The sequence below is a fragment of the Electrona antarctica genome, assembly GCF_951216825.1.
Source record: "Electrona antarctica genome assembly, chromosome: 6".
In the NCBI taxonomy this organism is placed as follows: Eukaryota; Metazoa; Chordata; class Actinopteri; order Myctophiformes; family Myctophidae; genus Electrona; species Electrona antarctica.
The window spans coordinates 30,944,955-30,968,101 of NC_136811.1; the positions used below are offsets into that span (position 1 = coordinate 30,944,955).

Genomic DNA, 23,147 nt, shown 5'->3' on the forward strand with positions numbered 1-23,147 from the left:
TGACACACGCACACATGTACACACACACACACACTCCTCTCTCTCTGTCGCTCTAAGTAATTAGTCTCATGTCGCGCAGCTGCGCATAGTTTCTCCCGGCGGATCCTGCCGGGAGCTGCCTATGCCATAAAAAGCATAGGTGAGTTCCAGGCTAGGTTTCCAGTAGCCTATAAGGATACTGTAAAGGCCACAGTGAAGACAAAAGATGTGAATATACATTGTTTGTTTTATATTTCATGTATTTTCACATCTGTTGTCTGGACTGTGTACATTTCTTTTGCAACTAACGCCTTTTCGCAATGGTGCAGGAAAAAGGTAGTAGGTAGTAATGCAAACAATCGTTTTGTCACTAGTTTACCCGCAGCCTAGTCAAAGAAGACAATGTGGTACTGTACTACGTACTTAAATGCTCCACTTCCTCCCTCAACAGGAAATAAATGGGGTGTTGCAGCCTGAAATGGGTAACACAGCCCTGTGCTGTCATTTCACTATTGTGGACATAATCTTTGCAATAGGAAGTAGAAATGATCGGTGTGTTACATCTTTAATGGGGGATCTTCAACTGTGATTCTACACACAGTGCTTTAAATCAGTCACTGTAATCAATGCATGGGTGAATAGATTTTTCTTCTGACCTGTGTGTGTGTGTGTGTGTGTGTGTGTGTGTGTGTGTGTGTGTGTGTGTGTGTGTGTGTGTGTGTGTGTGTGTGTGTGTGTGTGTGTGTGTGTGTGTGTGTGTGTGTGTGTGTGTGTGTGTGTGTGTGTGTGTGCAATAAATGGTTGTTTTATGGTTATGATTGGGGAGTTAGTTTTTCAATTAGGGTTAGGCCCTATTTTATACATAGTTTTGTGCTGATGTCACACACTGAAAAATAGCCAATTTACAAGCTTTGAGTTTGTAGATTGCTATTTTCAATGCCACCCTAAAGTGTTGATGTCCTCACAAGTATAGTAATACAAACGTGTGTGTGTGTGTGTGTTTCATACTGACTCCTTCTCTTCCTCCTCTTCTAGCTCTCCCCATATGACAACCTGGTTCTCTGTCAGCCTGTCTCCTCTCCTCTACCACTGAGGTTAGTGACACCAGTCTATGTGGATCATTTGGGATCACTTCTTGCGTCAATATTGACTCCATAGGCTTCTAGTCAACCTGTGATCATATGTTCAATAATATGCTGAATCTGATATGACTGTCTTTCGCTATGCATTGGTAATTGCAAATCAAGAACCATGTTTTTGACAGCATTTCACAATTTAGAGTAGCCAATTATTTTATAGCCCCTTTTTCTCTCCAATTTAGTCGTTGTTCCAATCGATTACTCCCCACTCACATTTCTGTGTTGTCAATGCTGTTGTATCATACTGACTCACCTGCCAGTGAGGAGCCCCCACTGGGAGGACGTAGAGCAGGGGTGCCCACACTTTTTTGACTTGAGAGCTACTTGCTAAATGACCAGCTCAACAAGATCTACCCACCAAAAATTATATTATCCCATTGCTGAAAATAGTTTAAAAATCTACCTGTGGGGGCTTTGGAGTGTGTGTGTGTGTGTGTGTGTGTGTGTGTGTGTGTGTGTGTGTGTGTGTGTGTGTGTGTGTGTGTGTGTGTGTGTGTGTGTGTGTGTGTGTGTGTGTGTGTGTGTGTGTGTGTGTGTGTGTGTGTGTGTGTGTGTGTGTGTGTGTGTGTGTGTGTGTGTGTGTGTGTGTGTGTGTGTGTGTGTGTGTGTGTGTGTGTGTGTGTGTGTGTACCTTAGTGTACCTTACACAGGCCAGAGTGCATGTCAAATATGAACACACAAATTGGTGTCCCCAAGTTTTTATGCTTAGGGTTAGGTTTAACATCTACATCTATCCATTAGGGCTTAGGTTAGATCAGTTAGTGTGTGTGCGTGAGTGTACACCCTCTTTGAATATGCCACTCACTTTGAATAAAGATTTGAATAACGTACGGTTTGCAAGACTGGAATGCTTTGTTATTCTGAATGGTGCAGACAACACAACGCCCGTAATGGAATATTAATATTTGCATAGTTGCACTTCATGTGTCCTTCATTTCCTTCAATGCCGGTTTCTTGTTGTTCCATTTTGGATGACTGGCTTCCATTAACCACTTAAATCATGCATAATAGTGAAAATAGGTAAATTAATGTTGTTTTTTGCAGAATGTTCCCCTATTTTTAAGACATGCCGACAATAAAGATGCAAGGCTGCTGCGGTATAACAATCCAGATTTTGTGGTGGTGGTGTACATACTGTACACTTTAAATTTCAGCACGTGGCGCTCGTAGTTTGTCGAAAACAAAGTATTGCATTGTGGGGTTTTTTAAATTTCATTTAAATTATTTCTATTTTAGGCCAGGGGCATGTCATGTGGTCTACCTGCACAGCCTTTGTGATCTACTGGTAGATCACGATCTACCTTTTGGGCACCCCTGACGTAGAGCATTCGTCCTACTCCTCCCGGCCAACACTCCCTGCTCATATAGGTACCAACCCAGCCAGTATGATTACATGCAGTGACGAATATTACCCTACCCGCCGGCTTCCCTCCCCCGAATACGGGCCAATTGAGTTCTTTGTCAGCTGACAACGCCGGATGCACCATGGTGTATTGAATTCGAACCCACAACCTCCATGGATGTGGGCAGGGACTTTACCACTGCGCCACCCAAGCACCTTGCATTTCACAATTTTAACCACTTAAACCGTACAGGGATTTGGTAATTGCCGCAGAAATGTTGCAGGTATCGTTTTGGTATGTGGTGGGAAAATGGCCCCAGAATCACTCCTGAGGGATTATTCAGGGCAGGGGCATTTCGATCTGAATTGATTAGGATCAGAGAGATTCCAGCGTATGTAAGCATATCAATTATTAACCTAGTTGGGGAGCTCCATAAGTACCTGAGCTCCATAAGTACAGAGCCAGATTCTTCTGCAACTGCTCTAATAGATTTCATTCATTATTCAACCCTACAAGAGCATAATTACACATACATTCATACGCAAACAGTTCTTGTGCTCACAACATGTTGTGACAAGTTATGTTTTCACAGTATTGCTGAAGTAACGCATTAATTCATCTTCTTGAATAAACAACCATATTTATACACATAGGCATTTTGTCCAGAATGCTGCCAGTCAAACAACAGTTAATGGATAAACGTGACCTAAAAAAAGGTTTTTGCTAACATAGAATAAATTGTAGAGTTAAGTGCAAAGTTTGAGGAATCATCACATTTGGTTTCCTTCCTCACAGCGGTGCCAGTTTCCTGAAGCTCCTCCAGAACCTGGGTCCAGAGAACGCCTGTACGCTGCTGCTCGCCGTGCTCACTGAATACAAACTCCTGCTACACTCGCTCAGACCCGATGTCATCACCTCTGTCAGCGAGGCGCTGGTTTCTGTAAGACTCTTTTCACAAGCTGAGATTGCTTCTGTTTATGCCAAGTGAAAATACAATGAATCACAATTTAAAGGACTTTCCAGTTAGGTATTTTGTTTTGGTTTTGGACATTGTAAGGATACTGAACTCACTCGCACACAGTAAAATCAGCTGTGTGTTGCGTTGCGTTGAGCTTGTAGATCGGCTACTTGTGGCTAATCCCCCCCCCCCCCCCCCCCATGCTCTCAATGATATCAGTAACAATTATTTATAATGGGCTGTTGTTGATGTCATTATCCAACTCCCTCCCCCTGCAGATGACCTTCCCCCTGCGCTGGCCCTGCCCCTACATCCCCCTGTGTCCCCTGCAGCTGGCTGACGTGCTGCTGGCCCCCATGCCCTTCATCGTGGGCATCCACTCCAGCTACTTTGACCTGCACGACCCCCCGACCGATGTGGTGTGTGTTGACCTGGACACCAACACTATCTTTCAGTGAGTACTGCGGTTGCACCTTTGATTATTTTCTTAGCGATTTATTCTATCAATTACTTTTTATTAATCGAATAATTGAGAACTGCATTTTGGTTTTGGTTTTTATATTAAAAAAAAACTGTTAAGTGTTATTTTATCAGTTCAGTATTTTTTATATATAATGCAACATCACCCCAAAGGGATTTTCATTTTAAATGTTACGTTAAATTGATTACTTTGATTAACTGTTGCACCACTACCCTGGAACAGAGGTCTAGTGGCCTCAAGGTTCAAATAGGTTCTGCATCTGAGGAGGTAGTAGTGGTTCCTTTTATATCATAATGCAGTAATGGGCCAATACAACTAAGTACAATAGGATACATTTTGCCGACCACAGATTTTGATAAAATGCCTGTTCCTACTTCTGCATAATTCAAACGGCCAAATTTTACTGTCATGTCATACTGTGTAATCGTAACACATTATGATGACATGCATTCAGATGCTTGAAGGATATTTTAGTGCAGTTGTTGGGCGTGCGTGCATGCGTGCGTGCGTGCATGCGTGCGTGCGTGCGCGCGTGTCACTTAATGCTGGACGTAGTTCAAGAATTTAACTGAATAGACTGCAGCAGTTGACAGATGCACTATATAGTTTAATATTGTCAAACGTGTCACACACAATTAAATAGCAATTGATTCTTTATCTCTCAGATTGGAGGACAAGAAGCCGTTGACATGGCGATCTTTACCCAGGAGGCATGGCAAAATCCTGTTCAATTCCCTAACCAACCTCCACAAGACCCTGGAGAAGAGTGAGTGACACTTCACACTGTCTTATCAGAAAAACACCATCAGTACACACGCACACGCAGCTCACGCAGCTCCTCCAAGGAAAACAAACAAATGAACGGAGCTGAACGTGAATCCCCCCCACCGCCCACCCCTTTTTTTTCCCTCACTGTATATGTTTCTTTTCCCTTTTTACCTCCTTTATGACGAATTCCTGTTCTGTCCTTTGTCTATATAGAAGTGTCTATTTGTACGTCTCTAAATGTTTTTGATGAATTGAACATTGTGGACCCTATTGGAAACAAGTGTAATGCTTAATTGGGTCGTCCACTCACAGTTAACAGCCTTTGTATTGAGTTTGTGCTTGAAATGTACTGTAATTCTGCAAACTGATAAATACATTTTTCAATCAATCAAACACGCAGACACCGTCACAGTCGGGGATTAACCTAGTATTTGAGCTTTTTATATTCATAAATAAATACCCTATTTTGTATGACAGTGTTGTGAAAAAGCAGCCATCTACAACTAAGCTCACAACTCATCACAATGGAATGTATTGTGAGCTTACAGTATCTGCTACTGTATGTTCACTGTTATTGTTAATTGTGAAATTCTTTGAAAGTTTTCAAAAAAGGGACAGCATGTTGAAAGTGGTAAATATTTAATCTGTGAAAAGTAAATACATTGGATCCATTGGAACACAGGTTTCCGTTTCCTGAAAAGTAATGATCTTGGACACATACAAGATGTCTGCCCGCCAGCAGTGACATGCCAATTGATTTTATTGATTATTTGCCACATCTTCTCAACCTCCCCACTTCCATCCCTCTGTGCTCTGCCCCCTCTCCCCCTGTCCCCCCAGTCTGTACTCCCGGTCAGGAAGAGGCCACCCTGGAGTTCCTGCTGACGGACTACGACCAGATCTATGGCCGCCAGAAGCAGCTAGAGCTGGAGATCCAGGAGGCGTTCCTCCGCTTCATGAGCAGCCTGCTGAAGGGCTACCGCACCTACCTGCTGCCCATCACCCAGGCCCCTTCTGACAGGACCACCGACTGCAGCTCACTGTTCAACCTGCAGGGTCAGTAGGATGCATTGAGGGAATCCAGTACATCTAAAACACTGGTTCCCAAACAGTGCATGGGTCCCTTCATTCTTTTTGTTTACTACATTTTGTTTTTAATTTTTATTAAAAATTCCCAAAAAAGCAACAATTTTCATGAATTAAAAAACAAATTCAATGTTTTTTTCCCCCTGAAATTTCATGAAGAAATGCGAGAAAAATCTAAAAGTCCATGAATTAGAAAACAAATGTTTAAGTAGTAGTGAAAATAGATGATCTACAAGCTCACAACAATGTTGTGATGTGGCTCTGTCTAGAAATGGGTCTTGTCTATGAGTGTAATTGTCTTGAGCTGATCAAACATCCTTCCATTTAAAGTTAAGTTAAATATTTCCCAAAATATACACTATGTGGAAACAAAACAAAACCATCCTTGTCCTACTGGCAGCAATGCATGCACACAACTGATCTGTACAGTGGTTTGAGAGATTAGCCCCGACAGACATACACATTACAATGATGCAGCAGCAGTGGTGATTTATTCCTATTTCTCCATGGTGCCTCTGGCTTGGAGCTACAATGGGCATACATACGTTACATTATGCCCACATTCATTTATTTTTGTTTGAGTGCTACATTTGTCTCAAGGGGCCCAATCACACCTACTGTACTTGTATTATCAAATTCTAAGTCAATATCACTCAAATTATAGTTTAATATTTTTTCTGTGGGGTCTGTGTGTCATTGTCTGTTTCTCCTGCAGGCTTCCTGAAGTCCCGGGAGCGGACACACCAGAAGTTCTACAACCAGCTGACCCGGACCCAGATGTTCACTCAGTTCATCGAGGAGTGTTCCTTCGTCAGTGACCGCCACGCCTGCCTGGAGTTCTTTGACGAATGTGTCCAAAAGGTAAGAACCAGCCTCACTCTCCACAGTCAGTAAGAACCAGCCTCACTCTCCACAGTCAGTCTGACCAGCCTCACTCTCCACAGTCAGTCTGACATACTTAAAGGTAAGAACCAGCCTCACTCTCCACAGTCAGTGTGACATACTTAAAGGTAAGAACCAGCCTCACTCTCCACAGTCAGTCTGACATACAGGTAAGAACCAGCCTCACTCTCCACAGTCAGTCTGACATACTTAAAGGTAAGAACCAGCCTCACTCTCCACAGTCAGTCTGACATACAGGTAAGAACCAGCCTCACTCTCCACAGTCAGTCTGACATACTGAACCAGCCTCACTCTCCACAGTCAGTCTGACATACTTAAGAACCAGCCTCACTCTCCACAGTCAGTCTGACATACTTAAACCAGCCTCACTCTCCACAGTCAGTCTGACATACTTAAACCAGCCTCACTCTCCACAGTCAGTCTGACATACTTAAAGGTAAGAACCAGCCTCACTCTCCACAGTCAGTCTGACATACTGAACCAGCCTCACTCTCCACAGTCAGTCTGACATACTTAAAGGTAAGAACCAGCCTCACTCTCCACAGTCAGTCTGACATACTTAACCAGCCTCACTCTCCACAGTCAGTCTGACATACTTAAAGGTAAGAACCAGCCTCACTCTCCACAGTCAGTCTGCCATACTTAAAGGTAAGAACCAGCCTCACTCTCCACAGTCAGTCTGACATACAGGTAAGAACCAGCCTCACTCTCCACAGTCAGTCTGACATACTTAAAGGTAAGAACCAGCCTCACTCTCCACAGTCAGTCTGACATACTTAAAGGTAAGAACCAGCCTCACTCTCCACAGTCAGTCTGACATACTTAAAGGTACTTAAAATGGTCATGTAAGATCCTTTCATACAAATTCAACAGTGCCAAAAATGTAAGTGTTTGCAATTCAAGGTCCAGGGGCATACCTCATATATAGACTCTAATGCGGCCTGACAGTCGTGGGTTCACATTCCGATCCCGACGACCTTTGCTGCATGTCACTCCCCGTCTCTCTCTCCCCGTTTCCTGTCAATCTCCACTACTACTAAAAATATTAAAGGTCCTCAGATAACTTCCCTGATAATAGAAAGCTAAAACAGCAGAGCCGTAAGCCAACACGAAGTGACTTGATTTACTGTCATTTCTCTCAAAAAGAGGCTAAAAGTCAGCTGTGGTCTACTACTATTACTTTAACAGCTGATCTGTCTTGTTTGGTCTGTGTGTCTGTTACCATGCAGGTGGATGTGGAGAAGCCAGAGGATGTGAGGCTGATAGACCTGGATGAGACCTACGGGGGAGAACATACAGTCTTCATCATGCCCCCCGAAGAGCCCCAGGAGCCTGATGGATCAGAGTGCCCTGCTCACTACAGGTAAGACGCACGCACGCACGCACGCACGCACGCACGCACGCACGCACGGGTCCCCTGGTGCTTAAGCTTAATTGATATGTTGTTGCACAACAATGTTGTATGACAACAATGTCGTCATTTCAACTGTCGCTAGTCACATCGACAGTTTTTGAGTATAATTAAACTTTATAGAGACTGTCCTGTAACCCCAAATCAAATCCCTATTGGCCTCAAATGGAAACAAACACTTGAAATAAAGTGTTTCCCTTGTGTCTGTCCAGCTATGAGACCTTCCCCATTTTGAGGGTGGATCTCTTTGAGCGTCCCATGGACCAGCTCCGTGTCAGTGTCCCCACCAAAGGCAGTGCACCCAGCAGCCCTGCACCACGACGCACCAAACAGGTACAATACCATTCTGGCATTACTTCTGGTTTCTTCACTCCTAACGATTGAATTGGTCTTGGCAATTAACCATCAACTTTGTTGAAAATGGCACATAACCCAGATATTGTGGGTCGGTCCATCACATTATATCACTGCAAATATATGCACGGTTAATCTTCTGTTATATTAAACATTATGAAAGAATTCGTTCTGACCAAGTAATTTAATTGGACAAGAGGCATTTCAAGAGAGCTCATATAGAGTATGAGAGTACTTTATCACTCCGATGTTGGTGTTACAATAATCATTATACATTGACTGCCACAGGCCGTTAGGCACGCAGATTATCTTCCTGCCTAACGACCAAATCACAGCTGGGCTGATATACAACAGCACTTTCCTGTAATATTGCATAATTATTTTGCAATTTTGAAAGCAGTCTATTTTGCAAGATGCTAATCACTAAGCTTCTCTTTGTGGTTTCAGTGAGTGAAGATTCTGACCCAGTTTATCCCTATGAATAAGGGACGAGGGTTGCCTTTACTGTCACTGGTGCTATTGTACATTAATATTAATATTTGTTCATTCAATATTGAAAGGTTTGGGCGCATACACCAAACACGTCAGTTTGATCAGATCCTTCTTTTTGGGGAGGAAACACGTTTAAGATTCTGAAAACATTGTGAGGGGTTTCTCAGTTTCTCACACTGAGCATTTCTGATTTCATGGTTTTCATCCCAAAGCTGTGATTGTAGTGATCATTTGTATTTGAATCATTTTGCTCCGGATTAAATTGTCAATCAATTGTGTTACTTCTTAAAGCATAGTTGAACCGTGAATGGTAAAATGACATGCTCTTAAGATTTTACGCAATGTGTTAAGACATAATGAATGATGAATGTAATTTCCCCCCAAACATACAAACAAGGTTAGATATATAACCTTGAGAAATAGAACAAATCACCTTTTTGTATGACACACCAACTTGGTAGAGTTCAGCAAAGCCGATTGTGAGATACACATACAGACAAATACAGAGATTCCTGGAATTTATAAATGATGGCTGGATAGACAGATAGATAGTATACATGCTGTATATATTGTCTATCATTCTAAATTTGACCCTTACTTTTTACATGCTGTATAATTCTCTTTTGGGAAAAATACATAATGTTTTCATCAACTATCTCTGTCACTGTATCTCTGTTATTGTTTAGGAGATTAAAGTGGCTCAGAAACGGGCTCAGACATACATGAATACAGAGATGTGGTCCAAATGCCTGCTGGGCCACTGCTATGGACTCTGGTTCATCTACCTGCCAACCTTTGTGCGTGCAGAGAGCGCCAAGGTGCGCGCCCTGCACACGGCCTACGACGTGCTTAAACACATGGAGACCCGCAAGGTGGTGCTGCCTGATGAGGTGAGCACTTCATGCCGTAAATATGAAAACTCATGCAGAATTTGAACTAAGCCCATTTAATTAAGTCCAGCTCTAATTATTCTGTTTGGTGAGTGTTCGAAATGCTCACGAACATCAACCGTGAAAAGAAGTTACGGGTTGAAGCTTTAGATCCTGCTCTGTTTCTGTGTTAGGTGAAGATGCAGTCTGTACCATTAGATAGACACAAAGGTACACGTGCAAAGGTTGAGATTTCACAAACACCTGTCTCTCTGTTTCTGTCCATGCAGGTGTGCTACCGGATCCTGATGCAGCTGTGTGGTCAGTATGGACAGCCTATCCTTGCCGTCAGAGTCTTATTGGAGATGAAGAAAGCAGGGATCACACCCAACACCATCACTTATGGCTATTACAACAAGGTGAAAAAGTGCACCTTTGTTCTTAGGCTGCAGTGGTGTTTATTATCCTACACATTGTGTCTAAAGAGCAAACACTGTACTGTGTCTCTGTCACAGGGTTATTAAGCACTTATACTTTGTGGTATGACGAATAGTGAAAGTAGCAAATCTACAATGAGATGCCAAAAATATGGATGCCATTTTGAAAGTGGCTAATACTGAACAAAGAGAAATAATGTATTGTCTGACAAAACCAAATGTAGCACTTAGCAGTAGCACATCAAGCTGGAATCAAAGCCTGCTCTCCAGCTCGGCAGACTGGTAGACAACCCACTGCCTTGAGTGAGTTACGGCCGGGTCTCTTGCTACACAAATATTGTCTTACAAAATTATAAAGAGCATGGTTCAAAAAGAGTTTTTTGTTTTTTTTTACAAAATGTAGAAAGTGCAGAATAAGTAAGAAAGAAAGTGGAGAACAAACAACCTCAGTACACCCAACAGTCATTTATATACCGGTAAATGATAAAATTCATACACCAATGGCAGAGGAAACCATGCAAGGCACAATCTGCACATTGGGAGCAATTAGGGGTTCAGTGTCTTGCTCAAGGACAATTCGACACTAACTCTGAGGGAGCCCGGGATCGAACTGGGAACCTTTGCGGTTCCCATCCGGCCGCTCTACTGGCCACTCCCTGATCCACTGCTGCCCCATACAAACCATAGAAGAAGGGATTTTGCCTTACTTGGTCATTTATACTGTGATATAATTAGATATTTCTCTCCTCAGGCAGTGCTGGAGAGTAAATGGCCCTCCACCAATCAGGGCGGTCGTCTCCTTTGGGCTAAGTTACGGAACGTCCTATTAGCCGTGGCCCAGTTCAGACAACCAATCAAACGCCGGCAGAAAAGTGGCTCAGTGGGGTCACGGACAGGTCAGTATCATTATTTAAATGCCTAAATTGTAAATTATGAAAATAAATTGGGGAGTCATAGTTCATAAGTATGTATTCTTGAGTCAGCCTATCAGAAATGCACAACATATCAAGTCTGGCTCTAAAGGGTCTTCATTCCTCCGTTTTTTGGTTCTTTCACAAAGATGTCACAGACTGTCATCAGAGGCCTCGTCCTCATTCAAATTTGATTCGCCAGTCTAGTTGGAGTGGGCTGAGTGAAAGCTCTAGCCACGAATCACTGACTAGCCCTCTAATGAAGAGCAACAGTCTGAGCAGCATGAAGGCCTCCACTGACAGTAAGTTGCACACCTACAGGATCATTTATAAAAGCAAAAGTACAATTTATAAAAGCAAAAGTACAAAGTGATTTAGCAGTGTTCAATAACAGGCATTCAATGGTCAAATACTCCTTAATCCTGTTTTCAAATTTAATTTAAATTTAAGACTTCATCATAATTTAGTATAGTTTGTAGCTCATCCTGAAAAAACATTAAACTTTTCGCCAGAACTGGCTGATCAGCAATAATATCTGGCCTGGCATATTAGTTTGCAAATGATTTACAATATCTAACTGCAACTGGCAGTCCCACAGGCTATAATGTTACCTGTTAATGCTTACTATACTGTACTTTTATCCATGTTGAAAGTTAAAGTCAAGCATGATTGAGAATTGTAGTGAGGAGCATTATGGCGCTGAACTCCTCATAGTGCAATCAGCAGACTGGGTAGGATGAATGCATATTTCTCTTGCATTCTGAATCCTCTGTTTTCACTGTCAATTTTCCTATATAGATGAACATTTCCACTTGTTTAAAAACGAAGAAATGGCTTCACGTGCTGTTTCTCGTGAGAGACCTTGAACAATGAAAGGGCTCCTGTTCTTTGAAAGATCTCTCTGTTCGAAAAGGAGTGTCTGTCTCCAGATAAAAAATCTTTAAGAAGTTTTGAATGAACTAAAATGTTCTCACATTCAAGGAGAAAGATTGAGGCCAAACTTATTTGCAGAATTGTGCATGTAATCCAAGTTTGAAGACACTAAAGATGTATCATTGTTATATCCGTCTCGCCCCCAGAAGTGGACCTCTCAAGAAAGACTGTCCTTCGTAATGCAACAACCAATGGTTGTAGTGACCCCGCCTCCCGCAAGCCCCCTGTGGGGCCGCGAGATACCTCAACACTTCCCCCGGCTCCTCCTGGGGGTGTGCTGGTGCCACGCAGCCAAGTCTGTCTGTCCACCTTCTCCAAAGACTGTGCAGAGACATGCGACTCAGACCCTGACTGCAACTGTCATCCTGGAGACAGAGACGGCAGGTGAGCGAGTCTGTGTATAATATATATATACAGTATATCTATATTATACTTATTTATACACTTATAATGTATACGCATATATTATTATTATTGTATTATTTCACTACATCTAAAATGTACCATTAGCTGGGGGCTGATGTGAAATTCCCTCCACAATTATCTTGGTTAAGTATCCCTTTGACCTCGGACCTCCCCAGGCCTCCAGGACGAAGTACTGTGGGACGCAACAAGGCAGTAGACGAGAACTACAACAATGTGACCTCCCCCGGCAGAGGAGGCCTCGCGGGGAAGCTTCAGCAGCTCCTTACTCCCACTCGACACCGCGCGTCCGTCCGTAGGGCTGCCAGCGTGGACGACAGGCGCCCAGGTGGAGGCGGAGGCGGAGGCTTTGGGAGCCGCAGGATTTCGGAACAGAGGCAATCGCGAAAAGCGCAGGTGGCTGAGACCCTGCTGAGAGCTAAGGAGAGGCTGGTCAATGCAACCTCAGAGGTAAATGTTGGAATTTACTAGTGCTGTACCTGTTGTCAGTGGGTACTATGGCGTCAGCACCTGTTGTCAGAGTAGTTGGAGAGTCCAGTCTGGACAGATCAAAGGTTTAACTGAAATTATTTATCTGAAACCAAGCATTAATGTGTTGTTGGCATTGTTGTTTTGATGAATTTAGTTTGAAAGTGGGAAATTATATTTTGACATAATAACTTTTATTAACTTTAACATAATTAATATGTTTGGGTACTAGTTTTTTATGGAAAGTTCTGTTGTCCCAGTATTGTATACTGTGCTCTGCTATGCAATGCTTTGATTTGATCTGTCACAAATGTTGGTGCCTCGATGCCATCCACCTGTATGCTGTATTAATATGATCTGTTATAATCTCTTCATAGAGCTCTTTGTCTGTGGGCAGTGACATCGACTTGCCTGACACACCCAGTGTGTCCTATCCGCTCCCTAGGTCCTGGGATGCCAACCAAGAGGGGGCAGGGCTAGAGGTATATTATGACAGCCTTGTGAAATAATACTTTATACACTATTACTGAATGCTGTCTCCGTTTTACCTTCTGACTCCATCCTCTCTCCCTTCCCCTGCCCATGTTTCCATGGACCACGCTTCCTTTCTGTGTTGACCTCTCACACCTCATCTTCCCTGCTGTGCCCAGGTGTTGATGTCCAGCTGCTCTCTGTGTCGGACCTGTAAGTCGCTGGTTTATGACGAGGAGATAATGGCTGGCTGGACATCTGATGATTCCAACCTGAACTCCGCCTGTCCTTTCTGTTCCTCTTCCTTTGTCCCTTTCCTCAGTGCTGAGATCTGTGACCTCGGTCCTGTCAGCAGGTAGGATGTTATTTTATTTACTGTAAAGTCTGTCCTGATGTAACGCCCGGGAATCGTACCCAGGTCTCCCTCGTGGAAAGCCAACATCTTAACCACTAATGGGGAGATATTAGACTTTTAGGCCATCAGGCTGAGGTTGTGAGCCACTCTGCTACACTGGCACCCATCGTGTCTTTACATGACTGTCTAAGCCACGGTATGACTAAGTGATCACAGTGACTGACATTGGACTATGCTCCTGTCCTGTGTTGTTACTGGAAAATTGGTAATTAATTAAAATTGAGCAACATTTAGAAGAATATTTTTTTTTTTTTCCCTCTGCATCTTGGTAATATTATTATATTTGTTTTGTTATTATTATTGTATCTTATAAGGCTACAGTTTAGATCCCATTTTAAGTCTACTGTCTCAGAATATCGCTGCTCTTTCTGTTCAGTCTGGAGCGTGGCACCTGGAACACAGAGGATGAAGTGGAGAGTGCAGTGAGGCCCCCCAGTGGTCAGGAGGAGTCATTCCCGAGATACAACTGTAATGGTGTCAGTGAAGATTCCAGCTCAGAGACCAGTGGCCACTCTGAGAGAAGCGGCAATACTCTGGTATTAAACACACACACACACACATTATCTATACAGATATAATCACCAATACACCAGCTTTAATGTATCTCAGCCTTGATGATGAGTACTTTATTGTGAGTGCATGCCTAGAGTCAAATTTCTATTTCTGACTCATGGTGGGTTTTTTTTTACAATCCCTCTGTACGAGAATATACATTTTTGTTTTTCTCCAATGTATTTATTTATTTATCTCTACTCTATGATCCATTGATCATAAGAATCAACTTTATCTGGGGACAGTACTTTATGGGGTTTTGTTTCCAGAGGGTTAGATCATCTGCGTTTCTGTATCTTAACCATCTTCTTGTTAATAGTCTCCCCCAGGGACATTGAGGAAATTTTCCTTGTAAATCCCTTTCATATCTCTGTACTTACTCGTGGGAAAATTCCATCGGCCAAAGGAAAAGTAGGGTTTCTGTACCAGCCGCTCTAGCAGGCATTCAGCCAATAGCCATTCTGTTCTAAAAATATATTTGGCTGGTAAAATACTGAAAGCTGCAATGTAGTCGATGAATCTTACAATGCACCAGTCACTGTGGCCGTGGGCAAAAATCTTTGTTCGACTGCCAGTTAACAGCCATCTGTCATTTTATTGCTCTCCCTTCAGGGTTCATCGGTCGGTGGTCCCCCTCAGATCACAGTGGCCTACCTGAGCCCCCTGGTACTGCGTAAAGAACTGGAGAGCCTGCTAGAGAATGAGGGGGAGGGAGTTCTGGCCCAGGCTCAACTCCTGGAGAACCACTCTATCATCTTCTGGAACATGGTCTGGTACTTCCAGCGCCTGAGTTTGCCCAGCAATCTGCTGCAGCTAGTGCGCTCCTCGCACCTGGGCAGCCAGCTCACACAGGTAACTCCAGGACCAGGCTTGACCTCGGGGTCTGATGGTCATTTCAATTGTGAAACGGTAGATGTTATGTCTTCTTATTCGATGGTGCTGCATAGTAGGTATGGGAAAGGGGTGAAACATTGAATTGAATAATTGTTTTAACCCATTTTGGGCGGGAACCCCTTTTGGTGTTAGCATTATGTTATGCTTTAGCTATTGAAAAATAGCAGATCTACAAGCTCATAGCGCGCCACCGAGTGGCGCGCTACGAGCTTGTAGGTCTGCTATTTTTGAAAAATCGAAGAACGACTGACATAGAAACATAGCTTTTTCAGAAAACTGTCAGGATTTAGAAGACATTTTTGAATCTGATCTCAGGTCAAAATGGGTTAAATCAACATAAAATATATCTAATACAATTTTAGCGATGTATTTTTTGACAATTGATGTGCAATTTACAATTTCACAAAAATGTCAGTGCTTCTCTTTCCCTTCCCTTCTCACTGTGTATCAGATAGCCTCTTTAAATAGCAGGTTGTCTTTTGTTACCTTATTTTACGGTTATTCTAAAATATTTTCTAAATAGGTTAGAACTTAGAATATGTTTGTGGTTGAAAGTGATATGTTTTATCTCTCCATCTCCATTTCTTTAGCAAATACAACATACATTTTTATCCAATCAGGAGAGAGAACCCATTCATGAATCATTAGTTAGTTAGTTCTCTCTCCTGATGAAATGGTTATCCTGATCTGAAAGTGTATTTTCTGTTTATTAAAGAGCTGGAGAGAGGGGGAGACCCTAGTTACTATAGAATCCATGTACATCCCATCCATGAATAGAGCAGCCCAGTAAGAAACTTCCATCTCTGTCTATTGTGTATTTCCCCAGTCTGAGAACTCAGCAGTGAGAGTGAGGATGTTGTGGGACACTCTGGCCCCAGACATGGAACACTGGCCCCCGCTCTACGTGATCTGGAGGATCCACAGTAAGACACACTGCCATGGCCTGCCCAGACTGGTGGCACAACACCATCATTCATTCTCTCGTGTTAGGAAAATGACATGTGGACAATATTTGTTATATTTGTTAAAGAAATAAGACAATTTAGATTAGTTTAGCGGAATGCAAACCTTTTCACAGATTCTATTCATTTTCACAGAGTCAGAATTGTATCCCCACCTCATCCACCCACCCACAGGTACGATACAAACCAAAGCTTTAACTGCAGTAAAATTCCTGTGGACATTTATTTTCTATGACCACTGTTGTTTCAACGTGGTGTCCTTTGTGTGGGTTGAAATGGACTTTTTACTGTCTTTGCCTTTGATAAGAAAAGTTAACATTACAGACTTCCACAGTGCTTAGCATAACTCATTAGAGCAGCAATACTAACTGCTTAGCATGTGAAAGTCATGATCCAACATAACTTACCTATTAATAACGACTATACTGACTGCTTAGTATGTGAAACTGATTATCCAACACAACTTCACCTATTAACAAGGTGCATGGAATAATCAGGATGATTGGAGAACCACATTTTTAATAGGTACTTTGAGGTGTATCATGGATGTATTATTGTTTGTTTTGTAATTGTCATGTACAGTACAAAGTGTAATTTATTTCTGCCTCTTGGCCAGTTCCCACTTGAAAAATAGACTTTATCTCAATGTGTTTTTACTAGTTAAATAGAGGTTAAATAAAAATAACCAAAGGATTCGAGCCACACATGTAATACTACACATCGCACACAATCACACAGATAGAACAACCAATCACATCAATCTGTCAGTAGCCAATAAATTCACCCCGCTGAGTCATGTGACTTTGGGGCAATCAACACATCTACAGAGTTGGTACAGTATACAATGAGCAAAGGTAAACAAGGCAAATCCTGTATCAAAATGTTGAGAAAAAAAAACCTCATCCATACCATTTGGCAATAAGCTTTTAAAATAAAGAATACTTTTTTCTAAAAAGATCATGTGACCCTAGCAAAAGGGTTATTCTTTTGACAGTAATATACATTCTTATAGTGGGATGTTTTTTTTTCTGGTGGGGTGGGTGGGTATTGTATCATATAGATAATATATTTTAGTTTAACCTGTAATGAGAACGTTACAGGTTACATCAAGAGAATATTTACCTGTTAGGGTACTAGGGTACTTATTACTTACTTAATATTCTGTCTTCTACAGTATGTTTCTGGACCTTGAGGGTTTTATAAGTGTCCTTTAAAATGTTTTAGAAACACATTTTTACTCATATTCAAGGGATTAGGAGTCGAAGTGGTTCCACAAGTTAATTTATTCCCCACAGGGATCATGGTTATTTCACCAGTCAGTGACATTGCATTGAAAAAACTACCGCACTGCTCATGCTGCAGGGTGGCTCACGGTAACAAACAGTGTCCTCCTCTCACTTCGCAGGTGGTGTGCCAATGCGCAACTACAGCTGGAGGAGACACAACCACCCCTTCACCCTGGCCTTCCTGGAGGAGGTGCTGCGCTGGGTGGGCATGAACGAGGTGCATAAGGCCATCACCCTGTTCCTGGACACTATGGCCAAGCAGCCGTCATTGGCCAAGTTACAGAGGTACATGAACCACATGAGTCCTTATCCTACTGTCCCTATTCTTGGAGGAACACTGGCCAAATAACGCTGATCTACAAACTCACGACTTGTAGATCGACTATTTTTGGTGAAGAGATTTGGTGTAGATGGAAAAAAGCGGTCCAAGTACAGTTATTATGGTCCAGTGGTTAACCACATGAGTCCGTGTCTGGGCTAAGTACAGGCCCCTGGGGGACCCCCAATGTCAAGTTTATAGGGTTTAAGTGTTTAACACAGAGGGTTAAAAGAGCCATTATACTTCTATTTTGTGCATGCCATGTTGGGAATACATACAGTATCTATATTGTATTGTAAGTTAAAGTTAGTGAAAGCTACAGTACTAGGTTAGTTGACTATCCATTTTCCTAACTGTACTTAATTATTTATCTATTTCCTAAATGTTATTATTTGTATTATACTGTATCTATTCTGGTTATGCCCTTTATGCTACTTCATAGGGCATTTTTAATCATTGATGGAGCATGTGATGCAAAACATATTTCCATATGAATGGACAATGAAGTATCATCTCATTGTACATGCTCTGCATGTACTGATGAGATTACAGAGTTTTGAAGCTTACAGTATCTTGTGTTTAATAGGAGTTTGTACAGAGAGATGCTCTTCCTCACGCTGGCAGCGATGGGCAAAGACCACGTTGGTAAGACCACCCAAATTAAGTTGATTTGATGCTATTATTACACAACAGAAGACTGAACTATGTATAATGCTATGCATAATACTAATACCGACAAATAAATGACACTCACAATCATTTATTCACAAATGTACAATTAGTGTAGTAAATGGATTGTCACAGTGAGATGTATTGACAAATTAGACTTTTACAGCACATACTGAGATTCATGGTAAACATACAAAGTTTAAAAAATAAAATGTAATAAAAATCTAATGTAGGCTAATCTAATGCAATTGCATTAGATTAGCCTACATTAGATTTTTATACACAGATCTTTGTACACAGATAATGTTCTTAATCTGTCTTATATTGTTCTGCTCCCCATGTCTTCATTTCACAGCTGCCTTTGATAAGAAGTACAAGACGGCCTACTCCCGGCTCAGCAGCACTCTGACTCGTGACGAACTCCGCAGGAACCGAGCCCAGCCTCCCAGTTCCAAGGCTGTGGACTGCCGACGCAGCTTTCACCCGCCCCTCGAGTGCTGATTGGCCCTTACAAACCCCCACGCCCAGGAACATGTCCTTACAAACCCCCACGCCCAGGAACAGGTCCTTACAAACCCTCACCCCCTGGAACAGGTACAACAATGCTCCCACTTTGCTGTTGACACCACCCCCTGTGATGTCATTGACACCTGTCCCAAGAAGGAGAAAAACATCAGTACCTGAATCTCTGTTGCCTTTGCTGATGCTCTTGGCCTCTGTGCTGCTCCCTAGTGGATGTTGTGGACATTACACCCCCTCCTTTCCTCTGCACCTCTCTAGGCCTTGTTTGTTTGAACCCAGCACCAACAGTAACCACAGCAGCAACCGGTGTGCTCCATTTATTTTCCATTTTGAGGATGTTGCTATAAGCATATTTAAAATGTTGAGCAGTGGAAGCTGATATACCAGCCAAATTTTACTATTCTCATTGCTGACGTGCTCGTTCTTGCCCCCCTGCCTCAAACTATCTATTTTTATGAGTGGAATAAAACACACAATAAGGGTGTAATATACAACATGGTAATCTATGCATATGGCGTGACCTAATCTGCATCCTTGCATTGCCTCAAAGCAAAAAATAAATGAATAAATAACAAAACTGGAAGCGGTTAGTTTAGATGTGACAAGATTTCTGGATTTTGAAGTAATGGAACCTGCAGAGAAAGTCCTGCTTCTTGAATTTGGCCAGAAAGTTTGCTTAGTGTTTTCCAGACTTCAAAAACACAAACCACTCAACCAAACAAGAAGTTGAACCTTCAACTGCTTATGTTTCTTTCCTTTCTGCTCATAAGGAATCATCTCATAGACTGACTCTGGGAAAGGATTCACTTGGGGCTAGCTACAGCAATATGAAGCTACTGTGAACATGGGAGCCATTTGGGAGATGGACAAGGCTTGAATTATACTTCGTTGCTGATCTACAAGTTACACAACATGGCTTGTAGATCAGCTATCTTTAGCATATAAATCGGGCTTAAAAGTAACCGTCCTCCGTCAAGTGGAACGTTTTGAGATCCGCTTTGAGAGAATATTGTTGTTTAAAAAAACATTGACATGGAGATTATTTTTAGAAGAGGCTGCTGATTCTCACTGGGAAAGAGTAGAGGATTTGAGAACAATTGGAAATTACATCCATACTGACAGAAGGGAACCTAGTTTGCTGCACTGTTTTTCAAGGATGAGTATAGAGTCGGATTGACAACATTGTGGAGATGGCCTGTGGAATGCCACACATTAGGCTACAGCAGTTATGTCTTTTATTTTTTCTAAATGTCTTGTTTTTGTCTCATTTGGGATTGATGATTCTGTACCTCTGTCAAGGGGGCCAGTCTGACAGTGAACGATCTCAACTCCAGGAAGAAACTATTACTGGCAAAAAGCGTGTGTGTGTGTGTGTGTGTGTGTGTGTGTGTGTGTGTGTGTGTGTGCTCGCTCGCTCTTGAAAGGATGTGCGCGCACACTCACTCTTGAAAGGATTGGATTTATCTTTCACCAGTTACATATTGTATACACGTGCATGTATGTGGGTGTGTGTGAACACTGAAATGACTGAGTTTTGCCCTAAACTAGGCACCCAGTTGTCTTGAAGATTACACATCCTTTTTTACGTCTGCGTGATGTCTTGTGTATTCCTCCCTACCTTATTTCATTGATGTGTACCTCATATCACCCTTCTGTTAGACACAGTCTCGGTCATCGCTGTTGTCTGTGTTTCTGTAGATGGCTTGTCCATTGGGGGATGCCAGGCATGCTTTATGTAACCCATGTGTGTGAAAGACTTGGTTTTAATAACCTTTATTCATCCAGGAAAGGCTTACTCAGAATGCATGCACAGCAATACGGTACAGTACACATTCAGGTACAACCACAGTGTTTTACTATTGGCCACTGAACAACGGAGCAGTTTGGGTTTATGTGCCTTGATCAAAGGCACCTACAGGGTGATTCTTCCAGCCAGACAAAGTTTACAAACCAGCAACCTTCCGGTCACTAGACCACTGGCACTTCTATCGTCTGTAGGTCATCGCCCCTATTAATCTAATTAGCTTTCTCCTCCCTTCAATTAACTTACTGACAACCTATAACAGCATGGACATCATGGACAGTGTATCTGTATCATGTCAAATTTATTAGGCCAGTAGAATGACCAGTATTCTATACCAGAAGTCTGAAAGGGAAGCAAAAAAAGATAACGTCAGTTCTACATCTGTGGAAATGTACTGTACTGTTTTCAAACTGGATTCTTTATTCCCGGTTTAATTTAAATTTGGATCTATTTGTCCTGTCCATTTAGTATAAATAATGACTGCCTGCCCAAGCATGTATGTGTGGTAATTTATGAAGACTGTGTTCTGGTAGAATTACTCTGAATTCAAGCTGCTTTCAATTACCACATGTAGCGATGCTAATGAACGGTTCAAGGTCATTTAAAAGCATATTGTTTCTGTCGTGCGGAAACCTTGTGTCCAAAAATGTTATTTTTCAGGAAATAGATCAAATGTATTATTTAGTGATAAGGTCTTGTTAATACTTTTCATGGGTTAAATATATATGAGACCCATAGACAAACTGAACTATTTTCAGTTGAAAATGTTAAAATAGCAGATTTCTGCATATCTACAAGCAACGTGTGCGAGCTTGTAGATCGGCTATTTTCGCTGCTTTTGTGTGACACAAAGTAGGGCATTCTATTACAAAATATGTAACATTTGAAATGCAGATACAAGGTTTCTCCCCCGTCAGCGACCATATACTTTCAGCATAGTCAAAATGAGCAACTTCTCTGCTCTCTGAATGTAGTGAAAGTGAAGGGATTTTGAGTAACTGATTATTTACATTGCTGGCAGTGAAGCCCAGATGAACAGTAACAATCACATTAGAAGGGTGCTGCAAGTAACACAAATATAATCTTTATGAAGTAATGTTCAATTTCCAACAATGTTTTCAAAGCAGATGTTAAAATATATACAGTAGATATTACAGCAACACCATAAAGAGTTTTTTTTTGTTTAGTTTTCATGGAAATTGTGTTCATACTCAAGTACCCCTTTATCTAATTACATAGCTTTACTCAATTATTATTATTTTTATTTTTTTTTGCAATTTTCCTTTCTTAAAAGGTATTAATAATAAGAACAAGAAACAAGAAAAAAATATAGGATTCAAATGACTGCACAAATTACTGATCCAGTAAACGAGAAATCACTTAAAATATTGTCTCAGCTCCAGTGAAGACAGAGCCTCCAGCTTTACTCATTTCTATCAGCAACTGTTCTGTTCAGCAGTCATTGTTTTTGTGTAGCAGAGAGAAGGTTCAACTCCTAGGTTTTGTTTTTGGGGGGTTGCTTTTGTGAGTGAGAAAAAAATGGGAAAATGAAAAGGAAGAGCTTGTCTGACCTGATCAAGTGAAGCTATGATCACGACTGAACTGGTTTCACTGCGGAGACGTGGAGATGTTAGGGATTTTTCTAGATGTCTGCAGCATTCTGTAAAGTAGCTGGGGATTCAATGAGAGAGTAATGCCCACACCCCTAGTTGAGGTCTTCAGCTGAGCATGAGGTCATTCTTCATGGCATTGCATACAAGTTTGGGAATTAACCACCAGGCTAATGGTGATTGGTGAATTTTATTTTTGGGTGCTCATAAGCAGTACTGTGAAGAAGATACAGTAGGCTGAATTAACCACTGGTTCCAGTTTTACAGATAAACTAATAGGGTTCTGTTTACCCAACCAACACTGTATATATAGAAATGCACCGGACTGAGTGAGCGAAGATAAGGGAATTCCACTATCTCTCATAGTTTCTTATATTGGTTGAATGATTAAAGAGCTGAACAGAGATGTGTATTTAAGATATTATTGTGTTTGCTGTTGTAATTTATATGGCTGTGATTTCTGTTGTAAATGTTGTTTTATAAAAAAATGTAAAAGAAATAAAAAATGCAGATATTACCTTTGTGTGTGCTTTTTTGGTAGATAGAAGTTGTACTTAAAAAAACGGATGGCAATGTATTGGATATGTAAGAAGCAAATGTCCCACAATATCTTGTATAGTAATGGCTTGTAGCCTGTGTTCTTGCAATCCAACTTTACCCCATTCTCCTAAATGTCCATAGTGTTAAC

The 23,147-nt window shown here is 41.7% G+C and overlaps 1 protein-coding gene across 5 annotated transcripts in view; it reads left to right on the top strand.

The window, feature by feature from the left end:
* dennd4b (DENN/MADD domain containing 4B) overlaps nucleotides 1-22,965 on the top strand; it is a 48,844-nt gene extending 25,879 nt beyond the window's left edge. For 2 of the 5 annotated variants that reach the window (XM_079503479.1, XM_079503481.1), the window contains exons 8-30: nucleotides 1,015-1,073; nucleotides 3,257-3,401; nucleotides 3,698-3,873; nucleotides 4,566-4,666; nucleotides 5,509-5,724; nucleotides 6,470-6,615; nucleotides 7,887-8,020; nucleotides 8,281-8,401; nucleotides 9,601-9,804; nucleotides 10,074-10,202; nucleotides 10,972-11,116; nucleotides 11,281-11,433; nucleotides 12,211-12,448; nucleotides 12,646-12,937; nucleotides 13,333-13,437; nucleotides 13,606-13,781; nucleotides 14,218-14,377; nucleotides 15,006-15,245; nucleotides 16,114-16,210; nucleotides 16,385-16,423; nucleotides 17,655-17,820; nucleotides 18,441-18,499; nucleotides 18,879-22,965. In XM_079503479.1, coding sequence (XP_079359605.1) covers nucleotides 1,015-1,073; nucleotides 3,257-3,401; nucleotides 3,698-3,873; nucleotides 4,566-4,666; nucleotides 5,509-5,724; nucleotides 6,470-6,615; nucleotides 7,887-8,020; nucleotides 8,281-8,401; nucleotides 9,601-9,804; nucleotides 10,074-10,202; nucleotides 10,972-11,116; nucleotides 11,281-11,433; nucleotides 12,211-12,448; nucleotides 12,646-12,937; nucleotides 13,333-13,437; nucleotides 13,606-13,781; nucleotides 14,218-14,377; nucleotides 15,006-15,245; nucleotides 16,114-16,210; nucleotides 16,385-16,423; nucleotides 17,655-17,820; nucleotides 18,441-18,499; nucleotides 18,879-19,024 — 3,447 coding nt within the window. In that variant the 3' untranslated portion in view covers nucleotides 19,025-22,965. The remainder of the gene's footprint in view (nucleotides 1-1,014; nucleotides 1,074-3,256; nucleotides 3,402-3,697; nucleotides 3,874-4,565; nucleotides 4,667-5,508; nucleotides 5,725-6,469; nucleotides 6,616-7,886; nucleotides 8,021-8,280; nucleotides 8,402-9,600; nucleotides 9,805-10,073; nucleotides 10,203-10,971; nucleotides 11,117-11,280; nucleotides 11,434-12,210; nucleotides 12,449-12,645; nucleotides 12,938-13,332; nucleotides 13,438-13,605; nucleotides 13,782-14,217; nucleotides 14,378-15,005; nucleotides 15,246-16,113; nucleotides 16,211-16,384; nucleotides 16,424-17,654; nucleotides 17,821-18,440; nucleotides 18,500-18,878) is intronic. The other 3 variants (XR_013790214.1, XM_079503480.1, XM_079503482.1) reach the window with 3 other exon arrangements.
* Nucleotides 22,966-23,147: the final 182 nt, after the last annotated feature.